General features: G+C 42.5%; 1 protein-coding gene across 1 annotated transcript; it reads left to right on the forward strand.

Annotated features, from left to right (window-relative positions):
- Positions 1-829: 829 nt before the first annotated feature.
- On the forward strand, positions 830-22,960 carry LOC145341045 (granzyme K-like). The gene is made up of 5 exons (XM_080185786.1): positions 830-890; positions 8,938-9,100; positions 16,167-16,308; positions 21,049-21,312; positions 22,669-22,960. Exons 1-5 carry the CDS (start codon positions 830-832, stop codon positions 22,849-22,851), a joined length of 813 nt encoding a protein of 270 aa, XP_080041912.1. The 3' UTR covers positions 22,852-22,960.
- Positions 22,961-23,820: the final 860 nt, after the last annotated feature.

The raw sequence follows: 23,820 nt of genomic DNA on the forward strand, positions 1-23,820 counted from the left end.
CTCTGTCATTGGGGTCGATGGGGGCCAGAGGGAGGGCAACGATCGGAGTAGGCTGAGGTTCAGCCAGATGGGAGGGGTCAGCTGGGGAACGGGTCTGCCTGCTGCTCGGGGGGAGGGATAATTGTAGGGGGGTCTGGAGATTGGGCGGCCTAGTGAGGGGAAGGTCAAGGCTGGCCCAGGAATGGTTGGGGGTCTGCGATCAGTTTGTGGGGTGGGAGAATGGTTGTTGGTGAGGCAGCACTATGGTGAGTCACAGGGGTTCGCCAGCAATTGCGCTGGCCAGCAAACGGGAGGCTGATAGTGCGGGGCCAGTGCACATGCACAGAGGCCTGCTGGTTTCAGGCTCCTGCCCCCTGAAATCTAATGATATTCATGCTGATGGCCTCTGCAGTGCATAGAGTGTGGGGGATTTTAGTCTGAACTCCTACTGTTAAAAACAATGTGAATTATTCCAGTTTTCCCACAAATTCAACATTTAAAATGTTTTTGGGAGAATTCCGCCCAGGCAGTATCTGACAAGTCGGGAATGAGAAAACTCATATGTGTTATCAGAATATTTCATTGAAAATTCAAAATATATATGATTATTGATTCAAATATTTTAAAATAATCTCAGTGTAACCCCAGTTCCCTCTTACCGATGTCTTAATATTTGTTGCGATCCTCTGGTCCGCTTTGGTTGTCTCATGTGGTTTGCTGTAAATGGAATCGATTCACAATTGAAAGGTTGCCACTTCTTAGAAATGACATCAAAGGGAACAAACCACATCCCTTTGAGATGATCATAAATTACTCGAGAACTTCACTTGTAATCATAATCGAAATGGCAATGAAATTATTACAATATACTCTCTTCATTTCTTTGATCGTGGTTTCACTAACTCCAACCTGTAAGTAACAAAATAAGCTAATTTTATACTTTGTGCATTTATATTAAGATGTGTGGTAATAATCCTGAAGTGGTAATAGATATGCAGTAAGAATTTGATTTTAATTAACCTTAACTCTGTTATATAAACAGATTAAAAGTTATTCTTTACTATATTAATTATTATAGATACCTAGAGTTAACACTTCAGGTTGAGATTAACTGTTATCAGCAATGTGCGTTTTCAGTCCTGGTGAAAGGTCATCTCAACCTGAAATATTAAATCAGTTTATCTCCACAGTTGCTGCCTGACTTGCTGAGTATTTCCAGCAATTTCTGTTTTTATTTCCGATATCTAGAATTTGCAGCATTTTATTTTAATATTGTTACCATAAGTATCTACTTCCTGACATTTTTAATTCTTAATTATAGGATTTTAATTTCAAAGTTTGCAGCTGATACAAAAGATGGAAGTATTGTGAGATGAGTATCATGTCAAACCTTCACAGGACATAAATAGGTTGGTGGAATTGACGGATAGGCAGATGAAATTTGATGCAATGAAGTGGGAACTGATTTATCTCCTTCATGCTGCATTAACTGTGCACGCAAATGAAACATGCTGGATCGTGAGTAGGCAGCCCCTGATTTGCCCACCACACCACAAGTTCACTACTTCCTTAATCCCGAAGCCATTCATCCGTGCACAGCTTCTTCAATGTCTGCTGCCCAGAAGTGTCACAGATAAGAGAAATGGTCCCACAAGGAAAGAAAGCAGCTGTGCCCAAATTGAGTGACACCACCTTGGAATGCCTGCTGGCTGCACCTGAGACCCTCAACAATGTGCTCTACCTCCATGATGGCCAGAGGTGTTCACCAACCTCAACACTCTGGCTTAGCAGGCAGTTGTAGAGGTGTATCATATACACAATTGTAAATAAGATTGGCACCCATTTCACATCTCCACTTGTGTATGCCTCTTTTTTACGATGAATTTCAATCACATGGGTTATCATGGCCCCATACTTATTGCAGATGTCTTTTGGTCCATGAGTTGCCTTTCCATATCACTACAGTGTGTACCCCTTTTGCAGATTTTTCTCAATATTGGTGACACCTCAACCTTAATGTTAAGGGTGCTTGTGGAATGAACTCATTCACATGCTTTGCACAATCATGTCATGTTTATTCTTGGCTGTGTAAAATTGAGGCAGAGATGTTCCCCTATCTCACCTGCATTATGTCCTCATATCCAATGTAGTCTCATTACTGGCACAGAGTGGGATTAGGATGTGTAGGGGAATGGTGTGGGTACTTGCTGCGGTGGGGGGAGGGGTGGTTTGTTGTGGGGAAGGTTGGGGCGGCGTGGGGAACGGTCTTGCAATCAATTGCAGACAATCCTGTAAACCAATGTTTTGACGTGTAGGTGCAGTCTAATGGAAACTTATCAAAGTTCTGTGCTGGGTTCAATACCTTGTTTTTGTGGGTTTATTTCAAAGGTGTCTCTCCTTATATTTGAAGACCCCTGGGCAATGTCCTTGCCAAAGTTCTCCATATTCAGAAAAGAAAAATGTTTATCCTAACATAAGCAGAGAGTGTGAACTTCATATACAGTGAATAGATATACTATTATTGTACAATCTCAATCATTTTATATTTGGAAACTTTTTAACATATTGATTGTTCTAATCCATGTCAGACCCATATAAACAAATGATTAATTTTAGTTTACTATAACTCCTCTCACTTGCGTTCACTTGTTAAACTGTTCAATTTGAACAATTTGAAACAAAATCCCACAAATGATTGAATTTATTTCTGGCTCTAAATTGAAATTCAGCTGATGGAAGATGAGGTTTCTGCACCTCCTCAGTAATTGTATGTGGTCCTCCCCACAAACAGTATAACACTTTTTTGTACAACAACCTGAAAATGGGCCAAATGCCTTTTGGTGCACATTTCCAACCATTTGCAGACACTCATTGGAACAATATATTGTGGTTGATTCTTCAGTGAAGTGATAGCATTAGTACATATATCTATAAATAAGCGTATTGAACAACCAGGAACAGGAACATAAGAACATAAGAACATAAGAAATAGGAGCAGGAGTAGGCCATCTAGCCCTTCGAGCCTGCCCCGCCATTCAATAAGATCATGGCTGATATGTCGTGGCTCAGTTCCACCTTCCCGCCCTCTCCCCATAACCCTTAATCCCCTCTCTTATCAAAAACCCATCAACCCACGTCTTAAAAATATTTAGCGAGGCAGCCTCCACCACTTCAACGGGCAGAGAATTCCAGAGATTCACCACCCTTTGAGTGAAGAAGTTCCTCCTCAACTCCGTTCTAAACCGCCCCCCCTTTATCTTGAGGCTGTGCCCCCTAGTCCTACTGTCTTTTTTCAGCGGGAAGAGTCTCTCCACCTCTATCCTATCCATCCCATTCATCATCTTATACGTCTCAATGAGATCTCCCCTCATTCTTCTAAACTCCAACGAGTACAAGCCTAGTTTATTCAGCCTCTCCTCATAGCTCAACCCCCTCAACTCCGGTATCAGCTTAGTAAACCTCCTCTGCACTCCCTCCAAGGCCAAAATATCTTTGCGCAGGTGCGGCACCCAAAACTGCACACAGTACTCCAGCTGCGGCCTCACCAATGCCCTATACAGCTGCAGCAAGACCTCCCTACTTTTATATTCAATCCCCCTCGCTATGAAGGCCAGCATCCCATTCGCCTTCCTGACCACCTGCTGCACCTGCAAGCTGGGATTTTGCGACTCATGCACAAGGACCCCGAGGTCCCTCTGCACCGTCGCCTGCTGCAGTTTTTCGCCATGTAAGTAATAGTCCTTCCTACCATTATTCCTACCAAAGTGGACCACCTCACACTTGCCAACATTAAATTCCATTTGCCATTTCCTGGCCCATTCGCCCAGCCTATCTAGATCCTTCTGCAGACTCTCCACACCCTCCGCACAATTTGCCGTTCCCCCATAATATTCTGCAAATAAAGGAGTTAAAAAGTAGCAAAAAGTTGGCCATTGTGAAGTTGTTGTAGCTGTGTGTATATACAAAAGAGAATCACAGAATTATTACAGTGCAAAGGAGGCCATTCAGCCCATCATGTCTGCACCAACTCTCCAAATGAGTGTTAGGACTTTATGCCATTGCCCTGTCTGTTCCCCATACCCCTGCACATTGTTTCTTTTCAAATTATCAGGCCCTCTTTATTGCCTCCCCAGAACCTGTCTCCACCACACCTTCAGGTAGTGCGTTCTAGACCTGAACCACTCACTGCGCAAAAATGTCTTCTCTCACATCTCATTTGCTTTTTTTGAAAATCATTTTAAATCAGTGCTCTCATTCTTGATCCTATTTTGGAGAGGGAACAATATATCCCTGTTTATCTAATCCAGTCCCTCATGATTTTGAACATTTCTATCAGATCTCTTAGCCTTCTTCTCCCCAAGGAGAACAATCCAAATGAAGTTTTTCACCCTGGAACCATTCTTGTAAACTTGTCCTGCACTCTCTCCAATGCAATCACATCCTTTCTATAGTGTGGTACCCAGAACTGTACACTAATGTCTTGTATAAGTTCAGCATAACCTCCTCACTTTTGTACTCTCTGCCCCTATTAATGAAGCCCGGAATACTTTATGCTTTATTAACTGCTCTCTCTACCTGTCCTGCCACCTTTAATGATCTGTGCACAAATACACACTGCCCCCAATCCTGCATCGCGTTAAGAATTTTACCACTTATTGTGTATTGTCTCTCCATGTTCTTCCTACCAGAATGCATATCTCATATTTTTCCACATTGAACTCCATCTACCACTCTTCTGTCTATTCCACCAACTTGTCTCTGTCCTTTTGAAAGTTCTATTTTGTCCTCTTCACAGTTTACAATATTTTCAAGTTTTGTGTCATCCAAAAACTTTGCAATTGTCCCCTGCACACCAAGATATAGATCATTAATATAGATCAGGGAAAGAAAGTGTCCATATGCTGAGCCCAGGGAACACCATTGTAAACCCACCTCCAGCCCAAAACATATCCATTGACCATTACTCTCTGACTCCTATCATTCAGCGAATTTTGCATACACATTGCTACTGCCCATTTTTCTCCATGAGCTATAACTTTTCTCACAAATCTGTTGCGTGGCACTATATCGAATGCCTTCAGAAAGCCCACACACATCACATCAACAGCATTATGCATTTCGGCCTTTTCTGCTACCTCATTAAAAACCTCCAGTAAGTTAGGTAAACACAATTTCCCCTTTAGAAATCCATTCTGGCTCTTCCAAATCAGCCCACATTTTTCCACATGACTACCAATTCTATCCTAAATAATTGTTTCTAGAAACTCGTCCATCACTGATGTTAAACTGACTGGCCCGAGTTACTGGGGCTATCCTTGCAACCTTTTTTGAACAAGGGAGGCGTGTTTGCAATTTTTAAGTTCTCTGGCACCTCCCCTGAGTGCAGAGAAGACTGAAAGATTATGGCCAGTGCCACTGCAATTTCCATTCTCACTTCCTTCAATATCCTTGGATGCATCTCATTCAATCTTTGTGCTTTGTCAATTTTCAGTACCAACAGTCTATTCAATATTTTCTTATCAATTTTGAACCCTTCTGGGGACAGAGTTCCCTCATTTGTCACTATGTCTTATATTTACCCTTTTTGGTAAAGATGGATACAAAGTATTTGTGTAATACTTCAGCTATGCCCCTGCCTCCATGTGTAAATTCTCTTTTCAGTCTCTTATCAACCTCTCTCCTTCTTTTACATTATTTATGTATCTATGGAAGGCTCTAATGTTCCCCTTTACGTTGGCCAACAGTCTTTTCTCATAACTCCTCTTTATTTCTCTAACATGCTTTTTTCCCTCCCCTCTGAACCTCCTCTTAGTTGTCAACTGTATTTTCTCCTTGACACTTGCTATAAGCGCGTTTTTTCTTCCTTATCTTAACTTCCATCTCCTTTTTTCACCCAAGGAATCTGGATTTGTTTGCTCTACCTTTTGCTTTTAAGGGACTATACCTTGACCGTGTAAGATTTATTTCTGTTTTGAAGGTAATAAATTGTTCAAGTCCTGTCTTCCCTGTCATCCTTTAGTTCCAGCATAACCAGTCCAGCTCTGTTCTTGTCCTGTACAAATCTGCTCTCCCCAGGCAATTATTTTGGATTGCCCATTTTCTTTTTCTTTCATCATCCTAAACCTTATGGTACAATGATCGCTGTCTATTAAATGTTTGCCTATTGACACTTGATTGACTTGGCCCAACTAATCTTCAAGAACCAGGGCCAACAGTGCATCTTTTCTTGTCAGACTAGAAACATATTACTGTCAAAAGTTTTCCTAAGCACAATCTAGGAACTTTTGCCCCTCTGTATCTTTTGCACTAACACTATCCCTATCTATATTTGCATAATTAAAATCCCCCATTAGAACTACTCTATAATAGCTCTCTGTAATTTCCTTGCAAATTTGTACTTCTGTATTTTTCTCACTAGTTGCAGCCAATAAGCTACTCTGAGCAATGTAATCGCACCCTTTTAGTTTCTTAGCTTTAGCCAAATTGATTCTGTGCTTGAACCCTCTTTGGAGGGTGGGCCAAAATGTGGCAGATGGAGTTTAATGTGGAAAAGTGTGAACTCATGCATTTTGGTTGGAAAAATGGGAAGGCGACTTGGTATCTAAATAGAGAGAGACTTCAGGGTGCTGCGGTGCAGAGGGATTTGGGTGTCTTCATTCATGAGTCACAGAAAACAAGCATGCAGATACAGCAGATAATAAAGAAAGCAAATGGAATATTGACACTTATAGCTAAAGGAATAGAATATAAAGATATACCTGGAGTATTGTGCACAGTTTTCATCTCCATATTTGAGGAAAGATGTAGTGGCATTGGAGGCAGTTCAGAGGAGGTTCACTAGATTAATTCCAGAGATGAAGGATTTGATGTATGAAGAGAGATTGAACAATTTAGGCCCGAGCTGTCTGGGATTTAGAAGAATGAGGGGAGATCAAATTGAGGTATAGAAGATGATAAAAGGTATGGATAAAGTAGTCTTGGAGTGGATGCTTCGTCTTGTGGAGCATTCTAGGATGACAGTTCATAGTCCGAGGATAAGGGGTAGCAAATTTAAAACAGAGGATAAACTACTTCTCCCAAAGGGTTGTTAATCTGTAGAATTTGCTACCCCAAAGTGCAGTGGACACTGGGACAGTGAGTAAATTTAAGGAGGAGTTAGACAGATGTTTAATTGGTAATGCGTTGAAGGGCTATGGGGAGAAAGCAGGAAGATGGGAACGAGTAGCATATCAGCCATGATCGAATGGCGGAATGGACTTGATGGGCCAAATGGCCTATCTGCTCCTGTATCTTATCAATTTATGAACTTATGATATCCCTAATCCCCATGTGGACCTCACCCCTCCCCATCTTGCGGTCACTTGCACAGTTAAATGCTCTCAGATGCCCCTACAATGCCATTTCTCTGTCAGGAGAATGGACATGCCTCCCCTGACTGAGTGTGCCAGCTTGCAGTCCATTATAATCCAGAAACCTGATGGAGAGGGGCACATGGTGTCATTAAAATGCCTTTTACATAACATGCTGGGCACAACTGGCACTGGCCTGACATCCCATGTGTAACCATGCTCCGCCCCTCCCTTACTCTGATTCTCATGGCGAGCAGGTAGTAAAATCCCAGCTAATGTTTGCATTTGCTTTGTGATATAAGCAAATTATGCATTCTACTTGTGACACTTGGTGTCCGAGTGCTTAATGTAGTTGTTAGGTTGCTGACCACAATTTGTCCTAACTAATGTTGAGTTTCTTGAGCATTGATGTAACAGCACTAATGCAGGCAATTGGCGTGTATTCCATCACACTTCTGACTTATACTCCTGGAACTTAGAAAGATTCCAAGGCAGATGAGTCACTCATAGAATCATAGAAACCTACAGTGCAGAAAAAGGCCATTTGGCCCATCGAGTCTGCACCAGCCAGAATCCCACCCAGGCCCTACAGCCATATCCCTACATATTTACCCATAAATCCCTCTAACCTACACATCTCAGGCCACTAAGGGGCAATTTTAGCATGGCTAATTAACCTAACCCGCACATCTTTGGACTGTGGGAGGAAACCGGAGCACCTGGTGGAAACCCCACACAGACACGAGGAGAATGTGCAAACTCCACACAGACAGTGACCCAAGCCAGGAATCGAACCCAGGTCCCTGGTGCTGTGAAGCAGCAGTGCTAACCACTGTGCTCCCGTGCCACATCACCCCAGAATAGCAAGCCTATAACTTGTTCTTGTAACCACAGTAATTGTGTAGCAGGTCCATTTAAATTTCTGGACAATGGTGGCCCCCAGCATGTTTAAATGGAAGATAGAGTGATGGTGATGTCATTGACTGTCAATGGAAGAAATAAATTTCTCCTGTGGAGATGGTCACTAACGAATACTTCAATAACAGGACTATTACTTGCTACTTATCAGCCCAAATCTGGATGTTGCCCAAGGCTTGCTGCATGTAGTCATAGACTACTTCATTACCAGAGTAATTGTAGTCAAACTGAACATTGTGTAATAATCAGTGAACATTCCCACATCTGGCAATGTCAAATAGGGAATGCCATTTATGAATTTGCTGAAAATGGTCAAACCTACCCTGGTGAACTCCTGCAGTGGTGCCAAGGTAATAAACCTCTAGTAATGACAACCATCTTCTTTTGTTCTCGGTGTGACTGCAGTCAGTGGGGAGTTTGCACCATGACCCCACTGATTTCAATTTTATTCAAGATCCTTGATGCCTCACAGATTCAAATGCTGCTTTGATGTCCAGGACAGTCATTCCCTCCTCACCGACTTTATAATGTATTAGAACATAGAACTTACATTTTAAATAAATTAATATCGTGTTCTATTTAAATGTAGGATAACCTCCATATTCACTTATATAAAAATCTAACTACAGTAATTCAGTGCCCATTTCGACTGATCAAGTAGCCCTTTAATATCATTTATTTTTTGATGCAGATCATGGTGTGGAAATAATCGGAGGTCATGAAGCTAAACCTCATTCAAAACCTTATATGGCATCTATCCAACATAGTAGAAGAGAAAAGAGCGGCTATAAGCATTGTTGTGGAGGGGCTTTGATCAGACCTAATTGGATCCTGACTGCAGCACACTGTCCATTGTAAGTTACAATGTGTAGATGTATAAATCAATAGTACTATGATTATTAACTCAAGTTTGCAAATGGTTTAACTCCTAGAAAATAAGAAGTAGGAGCAGGAGTAAGCCACCTGGCCCCTTGAGCCTGCTCCGCCATTCAATAAGATCATGACTGATCTTTTTGTGGACTCAGCTCCACTTACCTGCCTGCTCACCGTAGCTTTTATTCCTTTACTGATCAAAAATCTGCCTATCTTAGCTTTAAAAACAGTAAATGAGGCAGCCTCAAGTGCTTCACTGGACAGGGAATTCCACAGATTCACAATCCTTTGGGTGAAGAAGTTCCTCCTCTTCTCAGTCCTAAATCTGCTTCCCCTTATTTTGAGGCAATGCCTCCTAGTTCTAGTTTCACTTGCCAGTGGAAACAATCTCTCTGCTTGTATCTTATCTATTCCCTTCAACATTTTACAAGTTTCTGTAATATCTCCCCGTTCTTCTAAATTCCAATGAATATCATCAAGTCTACTCAGACTCTCCTCTCAACTCCGAAATCAACCCAGTGAATCTCCTCTGTACCTTTTCCAGTGCCAATATATCGTTTCTCAAATAAGAAGATCAAAACTGTACATCGTGCTCCAGGTGTGGCCTCACCAGCACCTTATACAGCTACAACACAACCTCTCTGTTTTTAAACTCCATCCCTCTAGCAATGAAGGACAAAATTCAATTTGCCTCCTTAATTACCTGCTGCACTTGCAAACGAACTGTTTGTGATTCCTACACAAGGACACCCAGATGGCTCTGCACAACAGCATGCTGCAATTTTTTACCACTTAAATAATAATCCATTTTGTTAGGATTCCTACCAAAATGGATGGATTAACATTTACCAACATTGTATTCCATTTGCTAGACCCTTGCCCACTCGTTTAAACAATCTATATCCCTTTGCAGATGTTCAGTGCATATTTTGCGCTTCCATTCATCTTCGTGTCACCTGCGCACTTTGACACACTACACTTGGTCTCCAACTCCAAACCATCTACAGAAATTGTAAACCCCTGCAAAGAACAAAGAACAACACAGCACGGGAAAAAGGCCCTTCGGCCCAATGAGCCCGCGCCGCCATTTTAACATTGTGAGTTCCTTCTTCCACTCATGGCCCTTGTCTACGCTTATGGCATTCCACATTGGAAACCAGATTGAGGGGAGACTAATTTAGGGACAATTAGTTACACCAATCAGCCTAAGAGCACATCTTTGGGGTGTGGGAGGAAACCGGAGCACCCGGAGGAAACCCACGCAACCACAGGGAGAATGCGCAAACTCCCACAGATACTGGCCCAAATCCATGTGTCTGCACAGCACACAGCATTAGTCACTGATTGCCAACCAGAAAAACACCCATTTACCCCCACTCTTTGCTTTCTGTTAGTTAACCAATCCTCTAACCATGCTAATGCAGTACCCATAATGCCATGCACCTTTATCTTATGCAGTAACTTTTTGTGCGGCATTTTGTCGAATGCCTTCTGGAAATCCAGATACACCACATTCACCAATTCCCTATTGTCCACCGCACTTGTAATGTCCTCAAAGAATTCCACCAAATTGATTAAACATGACATGCCTTTCATGAACCCATGCTGGGTCTCCCCAATGGGACAATTTCTATCCAGATACCTCACTATTTCTTCCTTGATGATAGATTCAAGCATTTTTCCTACTACAGAAGTTAAGCTAACTGGCCTATAGTTACCTGCCTTTTGTCCACCTCCTTCTTTAAACAGTGGCATCACATTTGCTGTTTTCCAATCTGCTGGAACTGCCCCGGAGGCCAGCGAATTTTTGTAAATTACCACAAGTACGTTTGCTATTTCCCCCCCAACATCCCTTTTAGTCCCCAGGATGCATTCCATCAGGGCCAAGAGACTTGTTTGTTTAGTTCCATTTATTTGCCCAAAGCTCTTCTTTAGTGATAATGATCGTTTCTAGGTCCTCATCTGCCGTAGACTTCTTGTCATCAATTCTTGGCATGTTATTTGTGTCTTCCACTGTGAAAACTGACACAAAATACCTGTTCAATGCTTGGGCCATTCCCTCATTTTCCATTATTAAATCTCCCTTCTCATCCTCTAAAGGAAAAATGATTACCTTAGTCACTGCTTTTTGTTTTATATACTTGGAGAAACTTTTGCTATAAGAACATAAGAACATAAGAAATAGGAGCAGGAGTAGGCCATCTAGCCCTTCGAGCCTGCTCCGCCATTCAATAAGATCATGGCTGATCTGAAGTGGCTCAGTTCCACTTTCCCGCTTTCTCCCCATAACCCTTAATTTCCTTGTCTATCAAAAGCCTATCTACCCGTGTCTTAAATATATTTAGCGAGGTAGCCTCCACCACTTCAACGGGCAGAGAATTCCAGAGATTCACCACCCTTTGAGTGAAGAAGTTCCTCCTCAACTCTGTTCTAAACTGCTCCCCCCCTTATCTTGAGGCTGTGCCCTCTAGTCCTGCTGTCCTTTCTGAGCAGGAAGAATCTCTCTATCTCTACCCTATCCATCCCTTTCATTATCTTATACATCTCTATAAGATACCCCCTCATCCTTCTAAACTCCAACGAGTACAGACCCAGTCTATTCAGTCTCTCTTCATTGTCTAACCCCCTCATCTCTGGTATCAGCCTAGTGAACCTCCTCTGCACTCCCTCCAAGGCCAAAATATCCTTGCGCAAGTGCGGCGACCAAAACTGCACACAGTACCCCAGCTGTGGCCTCACCAGTGCCCTGTACAGTTGCAGCAAGACCTCCCTGCTTTTACATTCTATCCCCCTCGCTATAAAGGCCAGCATCCCATTCGCCTTCTTGATCACCTGCTGCACCTGCAGACTGGGTTTTTGCGACTCATGCACAAGGACCCCCAGGTCCCTCTGCACTGTAGCATGCTGCAGCTTTTCTCCCTTTAAATAGTAATCCCTCCTACTATTATTTCTGCCAAAGTGGATAACCTCACACTTGCTAACATTGTACTCCATCTGCCAGGTCCTCGCCCACTTGCTCAGCCTATCCAGATCCCTCTGCAGACTTTCCACACCCTCCGCACAATTTGCTTTTCCACTCATCTTTGTGTCATCAGCAAATTTCGTTACCCTACACTCAGCCCCCTCCTCCAGATCATCTATATAAATGATAAACGGCTGAGGCCCCAGCACTGATACCTACGGCACTCCACTAGTCACCAACTGCCAATCAGAATAGCACCCATTGATACCAACTCTCTGCCTCCTATTAGACAACTAATCCTCTATCCATGCTAACACTTCACCCCCAACTCCATGCCCCCTAACCTTCTGAAGCAACCTTTTGTGCAGCACCTTATCAAACGCCTTTTGGAAATCTAAAAACACCACATCCACTGGTTCCCCTCTGTCTACTGCACTAGTCACATCCTCACAGAAATCCAATAAATTCGTCAAACACAACTTCCCCTTAACGAATCCATGCTGTGTCTGCTCTATCAAACCATTCTTTTCTAGGTGCCTCGCTATTTCTTCTTTGATGACGGTTTCAAGCATTTTTCCAACAACAGACGTTAAACTAATCGGCCTATAATTCCCTGCCTTTTGCCTGCTACCTTTTTTAAACAGCAGCGTAACATTAGCCATTTTCCAATCTTCCAGCACTTCCCCGGAATCCAGTGAATTTTGGCAAATAATCACTAAGGCATCTACTATCACCTCTACCATTTCCTTCAGAACCCTGGGATGCATTCCATCCGGTCCTGGGGACTTGTCCACCATCAGTCCCATTAGTCTATCAAGCACTACCTCTCTAGTGACAGTAATCGCATTCAGGCCCTCAACTCCTATCATCCTTCTATCTTTAATATCCGGCAAACTATTCCCGTCCTTCTCCGTATCTGCTTTCATATTCTGAGCTAGTTTATTCTCATAATTTATCTTTTTTTTTGTGGATTTCTTTTGATTTTTAAAGATTCCCCAATCCTCTAGTTTCCCATTAATCTTTCCTGCTTTGAATGTATTTTCTTTCAATTTGATACCCTCCTTTATTTTCTTAGATATCTATGGCTGATTATCCCTTTTCCTATAATCATTTTTTATCACTAGTATAGACTTTTATTGAGCACTGTGAAAGATCACTTTGAAAGTCCTTCACTGCTCCTCAATTGTCCCACCATAAAGTTTTTGTTCCCAGCCTATCTTAGCCAACTCCTCCCTCATCTCATAGTAGTCCCCTTTGTTTAAGCATAACACACTGGTATTGGATTTTAACTTCTCACGGTCTATCTGTATTTTAAATTTAACCATACTGTGACTGCTTCTTCCGAGAAGATCCCTAACTATAAGATCATTAATTATTCCTGTCTCATTACATAGGACCAGATCGAGGATAGCTTGCTCCCTCATAGGCTCCATTACATATGGTTCAAAGAAACTATCGCGAATACATTCTATGAACTTCTCCTCAAGGCTGCCTTTACTGACCTGGTTTGACAAATCAACGTGTAGATTGAAATCCCCCATGATAATTGTTGTACCATTTTTACATGCATCAGTTATTTCCTTGTTTATTGCTTGCCCCGCCATGATGTTATTATTTGGCAGGCTGTAGACTATGCCTGTCAGTGACTTTTTCTCCTTACTATTTCCACCCAAAATGGATTCAACACTTTTCTCCATAGAACCTATATCATCTCTCACTACCGCCCTTATGTCACCCTAAATTATCACAGCTACATCACCTCCCTTACCTTCCTGTCTGTCCTTCTGAACAGCCTAATACCCCTGGATACACTTAATCTATTACTTTCAATCTCCAGCCGCACCATTATTGTTACACAGAGAACTGAGTGTTATTGGAATATATTTCCGTAAGTGATAAGCCAATAAAATTATTTACTTTCATAGATGGCTTTGCTGTTAGATGGCAAAAAATTATATGGTTCTCTTGTGGTGAACGTGATCTCATTTGATTAGCCAAGCATCTAAAATACCCACAAAGCCAGTGGTTAGCACTGCTGCCTCACAGCTCCAGGGACCCTGGTTCGATTCCCAGCTTGGGTCATTGTCTGTGCCGAGTCTGCATGTTCTCCCCATGTCTGCATCGGTTTCCGCCAGGTGCTCTTGTTTCCTCTCTTAGTCTGTGCTGGTTAGATGTACTGGTTAGATGCATTGGCCATGCTCAATTCTACTTCAATGTCCCTAAACAGGCTTCGGAGTGTGCAACTAGGGATACTTCACAGTAACTTCATTGTAATGTTAATGTAAGCCAATTTATGACACTAATAAATAAACTTTAAAATTTAAAGAGAGTATTTCTGTCCCTCACTGCTTGCCTAATTAGAAGTGAACTGCCTGTTAGGCCATTCACCTGTAATGGATCCAAGTGGCAAGAATCATTGTCCCTGATAATAGTTCTACCTCCAATTAGTGAGTTCACTACATTCACATTGTTAGAAACAGGATCATATTAGTGACATTCTGAGCAACTTTTAGGATAAGCGAAATGACCACAGACTATTATTTGTAACTTGTGTGAGTAATAGCCTGATAACATGACACCAACCCTTCATATCAATCTAAAGTGCACTATAAGTATTCTATGAGGTTGTTTTGCTGAATATAGTCTATTGATGAGACCTTACTAACCAGGGTAGAACTCTGTAAAAAGACTACAGCCTCTGTAACCCTTGTTTGGACACCTGGAGAGCCAGAAATTAACTTAGGACCTGAATAGATCAAGTTTTATGTTAGCGACGCTGCAGGGCCTCATAATGGATAGAACCTCTGAGTGCCTCGTATAGGGCCACTGAAATAGATGGATGTAGACTCGGGCTGGGAGTTTCTGTGACCCATCAATGTGAACATGATAGACAGTGGTACACCTGGCTATCCACGTGTGTCCCAGCTGAGGATTCAGATCCCAGAACAAACAGGACATTTATCCCAATCATTAAATTGAAAACTATTTCGAAAGGTTCATTTGAGTGCTGATGCTTTCAGTTAGAGGGGAAGGTTCCTAGCTCTCTCCTGCCCTGCAGATGAACACTCTTAAATCTCTGGAAAATGGCAGATATTTAAATGTGCCCAAAGCAAAAGTAAACTTTATTTATTAGTCACAAATAAGACCTATATTAACATAGCAATGAAGTTACTGTGAAATTCCCCTAGTCACCACTCCAGCACCTATTCAGGTCAATGTGCCTAACCAGCACTGTGGGAGAAAACTGGAGCACCTGGAACAAACCCACACAGACACAGGGGGAACATGCAAACTCCACACAGACAGTGATGCAAGCCAAGAATCGAACCTGGTCCCTGGAGCTGTGAGGCAGCAATGTTAACCACTGTGCCACTGTGTGTGGTGTGGGAGAGCAGCAATGGTACAGAAATAAGGAATGACCAGCTGACCTTGCAAACTTTTCCTTAGTCACTGGCTAGAAGGTGCAGTCCCCCAGGTTTTTGACCTCATTTAGATTTTCTAAGGCGAATATTTTACAGATGATTTGAAGTTTATTTTCATTCTCTCATTAAAAGCTACACCTCAATCTGCCCACGCTTTTCCTCATCAATAATTAATTCACTGCACTGAAACTGGAGATCAAAAGAAAAAAGATGTGACTACTGGAAATCTGGAAATGCAGAATGGATCTATCAGCATTGGAGGAAGAATTCCACCAAATGCCAACATTTCAGATATTGACTGAGCTGCTATTTAATTCCATCGTTTTCACCTATCTGATAATCTGCCTTAGTGCGTGTTGGCATGAAATGCAGAATCTTGTGAGGGAGGAGTGGAAGGAGGGGATATGGGCACAGAGTGGAAAGTGGTTGTATGAAGCAAGTTCATTCGAACTGACACTATTTGGACAAGTTGAACTGAATGGTGAATTCCTGAATTGTCAATTCAGTGTTTGATCAGTGGAAGGAAGAAATGGTAAATAGTAAATATTGGTTAATTTTGTTCAGTTTGATATTCTTACGCTGTTTGAAACTCCAATTGCTCTTTAACGTGAAAGTTGTCTTTTTAATGAAAGAATAATTCTCTCTCTTTCTGATGAACTGCAGACAAAGGTTTGTTCAAGTAGTTCTTGGAGCACATTCTCTTTCACGGAATGAGAAGACTCAACAAAAGCTTCAGGTTAAGAAGATTATTTCCCATCCAGAGTTCAACTATAAGACTAAAGCAAACGACATCATGCTGGTCCAAGTATGAATTTTATTTCTTCGATTCAGATTTCTTTGTGATGTTAACAATTATTCATTTAGAAAGGCATCAATGTTTAATTTCACAGGAAAGTTACAGCTTTACCTCTTAGAACATAGAACAGTATAGCACAGTAGAGGCCCTTTGGCCCTCGATGCTGTGCCGAACTTTGTCTGAAACCAAGATCAAGTTATCCCACTCCCTATCATTCTGGTGTGTTCCATGTGCCTATCCAATAACCGCTTGAAAGTTCCTAAAATGTCCGACTCCAATATCACAGCAGGCAGTGTAATCCACACCCCCACCACTCTTTAAGTAAAGAACCTACCCCTGACATCCCTCCTATATCTCCCACCATGAACCTTATAGTTACGCTCCCTAGTAGCAGCTACATTCACCAGTGGAAATAGTCTCTGAATGTCCACTCTAGGTAGCCCCCTCATCATCTTATAAACCTCTATTAAGTCGCCTCTCATCCCCCTCCGCTCTAAAGAGAAAAGCCCCAGCTCCCTCAACCTTTCCTCATAAACCGAACACTCCAAACCAGGCAGCATCCTGGTAAATCTCTTCTGCACTCTCCCCAATGCTTCTATATCCTTCTTATAGTGAGGTGACCAAAACTGGACACAATATTCCAAATGTGGTCTCACTAAGATCCTGTACCGTTGCAGCATAACCCCACGGCTCTTAAACTCAAACCCCCTGTTAATAAACACTAACACACTGTAAGCCTTCTTCACAGCTCTATCCACTTGAGTGGCAACTTCAGAGATCTGTGGATATGAACCCCAAGATCTCTCTGTTCCTCCACACTCCTCAGAACCCTGCCGTTGACCCTGTAATCCTCATTCAAATTTATGCTACCAAAGTGAATCACCTCGCACTTATCAGGGTTAAACTCCATCTGCCACTTTTCGGCCCAGCTCTGCATCCTATCAATGTCTCTTTGCAGCCTACAACAACCCTCCACCTCATCCACTACTCCACCAATCTGGGTGTCATCAGCAAATTTACTAACTCACCCTTCAGCCCCCATCTCCAAGTCATTGATAAAAATCACAAATAGCAGAGGACCCAACACTGATCCCTATGGTACACCGCTAGTAACTGTTCTCCAGTCTGACAATTTTCCCTCCACCACCACCCTGTCTATGAGACAGCCAGTTACTTATCCAATTGGCCAAATTTCCCTCTATCCCACACCTCCTTACTTTTTTCATGAGCCTACCATGGGAAACCTTATCAAACGCCTTACTAAAATCCATGTATACGACATCAACTGCTCTACCTTCGTCTACATACTTAGTTACTTCCTTAAAAAATTCAATTAAATTTGTGAGGCAAGACTACCCTTCACGAATCTGTGCTGACTATCCCAGATTAAGCTACATCTTTCCAAATGGCCATAAGCTCTGTCCCTCAGGACCTTTTCCATTAACTTACTGACCATCGAAATAAAACTAACTGGCCTATAATTACCAGGGTCATTCCTATTTCCTTTCTTGAATGGAGGAACAACATTTGCCACTCTCCAGTCCTCTGGCACTATCCCCATGTAAGAAGTTTCACACCACCAGGTTAAAGTCCAACAAGTTTATTTGGTAGCAAACGTCACTAGCTTTAGGGGCTTTGCCCCTTCATCAGGTGAGTGAGGAGTTCTGATCACAAACAGGATATATAAAAAAGCCCCGAAAGCTAGTGATGTTTGTTACTAAATAAACCTGTTGGACTTTAACCTGATGTTGTGAGAATTCTTACCCCAGTCCAACGCTGGCATCTCCATATCATGAATATCCCTGTGGACAGTGAGGACCCAAAGATAAACCCAAAGGCTCTGCATCTCATCTCTTGCCTGCCAAAGTATCCTAGGATGTATCCCATCTGGCCCAGGGGACTTATCGACCCTCAGGTTTTTCAAAACTGCTAATACATCTTCCCTCAGAATATTTACCACCTCTAGCCTATCAGCCTGTATCACACTCTCATCCTCAAAAACATGGCCCCTCTCCTTGGTAAACACTGAAGAAAAGCATTCATTCATCGCCTCTCCTGTCTCTTCTGACTCCATGCACAAGTTCCCGCTACTATCCTTGACTGGCCCTGAACTCATCCTGGTCATTCTTTTATTTCTGACATAAGAGTAAAAAGCCTTGGGGTTTTCCTTGATCCAATCTGCCAAGGACTTCTCATTCCCCTCCTAGCTCTCCTAAGCCCTTTTTCTTAGCTCATTCCTTGCTACCTTGTAACCCTCAAGCAACCCAATGAAACCTTGTTTTCTCACCCTTACATATGCTCCCTTATTCCTCTTGACAAGATATTCAACCTCTTTTGTGAACCATGGTTCCCTCACTCGGCTATTTCCTCCCTGCCTGCCAGGGACATACCTGTCAAGGACACACAGTATTTGCTCCTTGAACAAGCTCCACTTTTCAGTTGTGCCTTTCCCTGACAGTTTCTGTTCCCATCTTGCCTAATCGCATCATAACTACCCTCCCCCAATTATAAATCTTGCCCTGCCATATGGCCCTATCCCTCCCCATTGCAATAATGAAAGACACCGAATTATCGTCACTATATCCAAAGTGCTCTCATTACCCAGTATCAAGTCCAATGTGGCCCCACCTCTTGTCAGCCTATCCACATATTGTGTCAGGGAACCCTCCTGCACACACTGTACAAAAACTGCCCTGAGACCTCCACACCTATCCGTAATCTGCTTTACAATTTCCTCCTCCACATCTCTATTACTATTTGGGGGCTTGTAGAAAACTCCTAACATCGTGACCGATCCTTTCCTATTTCTAACTTCAGCCAATATTACCTCAGTAGACAGATCCCCCTTGAACTGCCTTTCAGCAGCCGTTAAACTTTCCTTGATTAACAATGCTACTCCTCCACCTCCTTTACTGCCTTCCCTACTCTTACTGAAACATCTGTACCCCGGAACTGCCAACAACCATTCCTGTCCCTGCTCTAACCATATCTCTGTAATGGCCACAACATCGTAGTCCCAAGTACCAATCCACGCTTCAAGTTCACCTACCTTATTCCTGATGCTCCTTGCATTGAAGTAGATACACTTCAACTCACCTTTCTGTCTGCCGGTACACTCCTGCGAACTTGATACCCTCCTCAGTACCTCACTACACTCAACACTGGCTTCTGCACTACAGCTCATTTTCCCATCCCCTTGACAAATTAGATTAAACCCCCCTGAAGAGCCGTAGCAAATTTCCCTCCCAGGATATTGGTGCCCCTCTGGTTCAGGTGCAAACCATCCTGTTTGTACAGGTCTCACCTTCTCCAGAATGTGCTCTAATTATCCATGTAACTGAAATCCTCCCCCCTACACCATCCCTGCAGCCAAGTGTTTATCTGCACTCTCTCCCTGTTCCTCAACTCGCTAGCTCATGGTACTGGCAACAAGCCAGAGGTGACAACATGGTTTGGCCTGGCTCTCAACTTCCACCCTAGCTCCCTAAATTCCTGTTTTAAATCCCTGTCCCTTCTCTTACCTATGTCATTGGTACCGATGTGTACCATAACTTGTGGCTGTTCCCCCTCCTCCTTAAGGATCCTGAAAACATGGTCCGAGATGTCATGGACCCTGGCACCTGGGAAGCAACATACCATCCATGAGTTTCTTTTGCTGCCATAGAACCTCCTATCTGTCCTTCTACCTATCGAGTCCCCAATAATTATTGCTCTCCTGCTCTCCCTCCTTCCCTTCTGAGCTAAGGGGATGGACTCACTGCTGGAGATCCAGTCACTGTGGCTTACCACTGGTAGGTTGTCCCCCTCAACAGTATCCAATGCGGTATACTTGTTGCCGAGGGGAACGACCACAGGGGATCCCCACACTGACTGCTTCCTCCCAGCCCCTCTCACCATCACCGGCAACCTCTTTGAATAAAAATTTTGGAATACAATTTGTGAGATTCACCAGTCAGACACAATGGTTAGCACTGCTGCCTCACCATGCCAGGGACCCCCATTTAATTCCTGGCTTCGGTCACTGTCTGTGCGGAGTCTGCATGTTCTCCCCATGTCTGTCTGGGTTTCCTCCAGGTGCTTTGGTTACCTCTCACAGGCCAAAAGACTTGCTGGTTATGTGCATTGGCCATGCTAAATTCTCGCTCAGTGTACCCGAACAAATGCCAGAGTGTGGCAACCAGGGGATTTTCACAGTAACTTCATTGCAGTATTAATGTAAGCCTACTTGTGACACTGATAAATAAATAAAACTGCCAAAGATAGAAATTCAGACATGAAGAAGATCACAATCCTTGTCATGTGCATTCCTCATAATGAGCATTAACAAGCTGCTTGGCCCTGTGACTTCACCCTGAATCCACACTGGGGGCTTTTCAGCAACATTTATTAGACAGCAATCAGAGGCCATGTACATTTACCAATCTTTGCTCCAGATTGTCCGGTGATTGTTGCTGTGTGGATGTTTGATGTGAATTGGGTTGGGCTGTGTTGTTGTCCTCCAGGTAGCAACAATCACCTTCATGGTCCATAAATGATAAACAACATCTGAAGAGCCAGAGTAGAGAGTAGTCAGTGCCCATGGAACCATTGATGGATCCAAGTCAGAGTATTCAATCCTAGAGGGGACACGTTTGCAAGGCAGGTTTCTTACAAGGAGAAAATTACTGATATATTTTGGAAAAAATCAATACTATAAGATCTTCACGTGTTGAAGAGCAAAAATATTAATTAATTCTTATTGTACCACAGCTGTCCAATAAAGCAAAGATCAACGAATATGTGAACCTCCTCAAACTACCTGCCGATAAGGGTGCGGATGTGAAACCTGGAACTCGCTGTACAGTGGCAGGATGGGGAGCAACTAAATCAAATTCTCTATCTAAAACACTTCAAGAAGTGGATCTAACTGTAGTAGATCGCAAAACATGCAACAGTAGTTACAGGGGTAATCCTAACATTACAGAGGACATGATCTGTGCTGGTGACAGACAAGGCAAGAAAGATGCAAGTCAAGTGAGTGCACTATGTTAGCTGGTATTAGTTAAAGTTACAATGAATCTTTTGGCATTTTTGTAAAAATCCAACATGATTTACTAATGTCTCTTACTGAGAGAAACCTGCTGCCTTTACCTGGCTTGGCCTATAATGTGACTTCTGGGTTTAATCTGATTTTAAGTCCCTACCACCATCCCCACAAATGACAAGCAGGGCTCAAGATTGCCACCATGGGTACCGAATGGGTCAGAAGCAGTCCCATCATCCAGCCTCTGTTCTCTCTCCACAGATGCTGTTAAACCTGCTGAGATTTTCCAGCATTTTTCAGTTTTTGTTTCAGAAAGCTTCCCACAGACGCTTGACACACTGCAAGCCAACTGCTCTCATTTCAATTCTGCGTTTCACCCAAGGGTTTCTTATCTCTGCTCCCAAAAAGAATGCCATGGAATCTATTCCAAAATTATTCTTGCTCTGGATTCTTCACCATGAATCCACCTCCAGCATTTCAACCCATTCTTCTGATTCTCTTTTCCATTTGAGTGCAATTTGTATTCAAGTTTTGCTTTGCACACAATCTGTCAGATAGCCAGCCATGCCAACAGAATACCGGGGGTTCACAAGCCCATTGTAACTGTGCATATACAGCATTCTCTGGCCTGTAAGTGAGCAGAACCCAAAGATTGGTTAAAAAAAAGATCGGCCTTTGTGCAGCCTTTTCAGGACAAGCACATGCAGAGAGGCCACTGAGGCCCACTGGGAATTGCAGATGTTGGTCACCGAGGGCCAATCTCTTTTTTTTGTGAAAGATAAGCTTTTCTTTTGGTTTTTCTTCTGGTGACTAGAAAAATATGATGCCCAAATCCTGTAAGCAAATTTTAAAAATGACAGTATATGTTGCCAGAAGCTCCTGGTATTAAGACAAGTCCAAATGCAGGGACACTTGGTTATGAAAAAAAAACAAAGATAATGGGGAGAAAAAGGTGAGAATTGAGATAGTATAATACCAATTTCAGATTTGGTAAGTAAAAATATTTGTCCTATGTCTATGCAGTAAATATTCTTTTATGTTTCTTGACATCCTCAGTGAGGGTGAAATGGACTGTTGGTTGGTAAGGGCTGAATGTAGCAGCAAATTTGAGAGTGGGCTGGTTAATGACTGGGTGATATATTTGATAGAGGATTACAAGAGCTATCATTGGCTCCTGGACCAACCAGATCAATACAATGCTATTTTTTCTGATATTATTGTAACCCATAATATGTACATAAATACTGAGAACAGCTCAATATGACATGAATATATTGCAATCTAAGTTTATTCAAATTTAACCAAGTCTGCTTAGTTATTGGCTTTTTCATGTTTTATTCTTCTAGGGTGATTCAGGGAGTCCTCTGATTTGCAAAGGTGCGTACAAAGGGATTGTATCATTCGGTCCTAAAAAACCAAACGCCAAGAAGCCTGGGATTTACACTCTCATGTCAAAGAAATACCTGGACTGGATTGAGCGAGAAATTGGTGTGCAAACTTACAATATGATGGCTGAAGAAATATATTGAGGGTTGAGAGTCTTTCAGTCATTCTGCTTTAGTTCATAATTTGTTGAATTGCTTTGCTCAGAGAAAGACAAGAATACTTTTGCCCAATGATTTAGTACATTGTACAACATTCTGCTACAAAATCAAATAAATACCTGAAATGCAAAATTTTCAATGTGTGAAAATCATTAACTGAATCCACAGACAACGGTTTGAATTGTAAAAGTGAGTCAAACAATTTTTCTAAGTGTGAGATTTTCATCTGAAATTTTAGTAACGGCAGGTCTGCTGTTTATATAGTTCTGCAAAATATAAAATCTAATGAATCAAGTAAAACACTGAACTTTTGACTAGAATCTGTCCCTTATAACTACAGTTTTGGAGGTTAAGAAGTCTTCTGAAGACTTAGAGGGCATCCTTTGTGGTGTGAGATAGATTGAAACAGCCAAACAATTGACTCTCCCAGCTTCACAAGATATAAGGCATGTGTAACATCTTCTGGATAGGTAGGCGCCATCCTGCAATTGTCCATCATCCTGAATTTAGCAGTTTGGGGAATCTTTGTACTTCAAGTTTCCCATCGCAGCAGTGGCTCCTCACGCTGTGACATCATCAGCTGCCACCACTCTCCTGTTCTGTCTTCCTCTGCACATCCTCACCACCATGACCACTGACCCAGAGAACTGGCAACAATTCGGACACATGGGATGTAAGGGTTGGAAAAGGGATGTGAAAACTGCGTGGAAAAAGAAGTTGGAGGATTGCAGTATCACTGAGACAGGGTGACTGAAAAATCAATATCAGGAAATATGGACAGTACCTCAGGGAATAGGGAGAGAGGAGGATGGGTGATCTTTGTAAATTATATTAATAGAATTCCTACAGTACAGAAGGAGGCCATTTGGCCCATTGAGTGTGCACTGGCCCCACTCACACACAGGCCCTATTCCCACAACCCTAAGCATTTACTCTGCTAATCCCCCTGACACA

Source organism: Carcharhinus amblyrhynchos, chromosome 1 (assembly GCF_965287045.1).
Source record: "Carcharhinus amblyrhynchos chromosome 1, sCarAmb.v2.hapA, whole genome shotgun sequence".
Classification (NCBI taxonomy): domain Eukaryota; kingdom Metazoa; phylum Chordata; class Chondrichthyes; order Carcharhiniformes; family Carcharhinidae; genus Carcharhinus; species Carcharhinus amblyrhynchos.

Bases quoted from the DNA above. Each gene is read 5' to 3' on its own strand.
- LOC145341045 (XM_080185786.1), top strand. From the start codon at position 830: ATGAAATTATTACAATATACTCTCTTCATTTCTTTGATCGTGGTTTCA. The intron at 16,309-21,048 runs GTATGAATTTTA...ATTGTACCACAG, and splicing joins ACGACATCATGCTGGTCCAA to CTGTCCAATAAAGCAAAGAT. The intron at 21,313-22,668 runs GTGAGTGCACTA...TTATTCTTCTAG, and splicing joins GCAAGAAAGATGCAAGTCAA to GGTGATTCAGGGAGTCCTCT.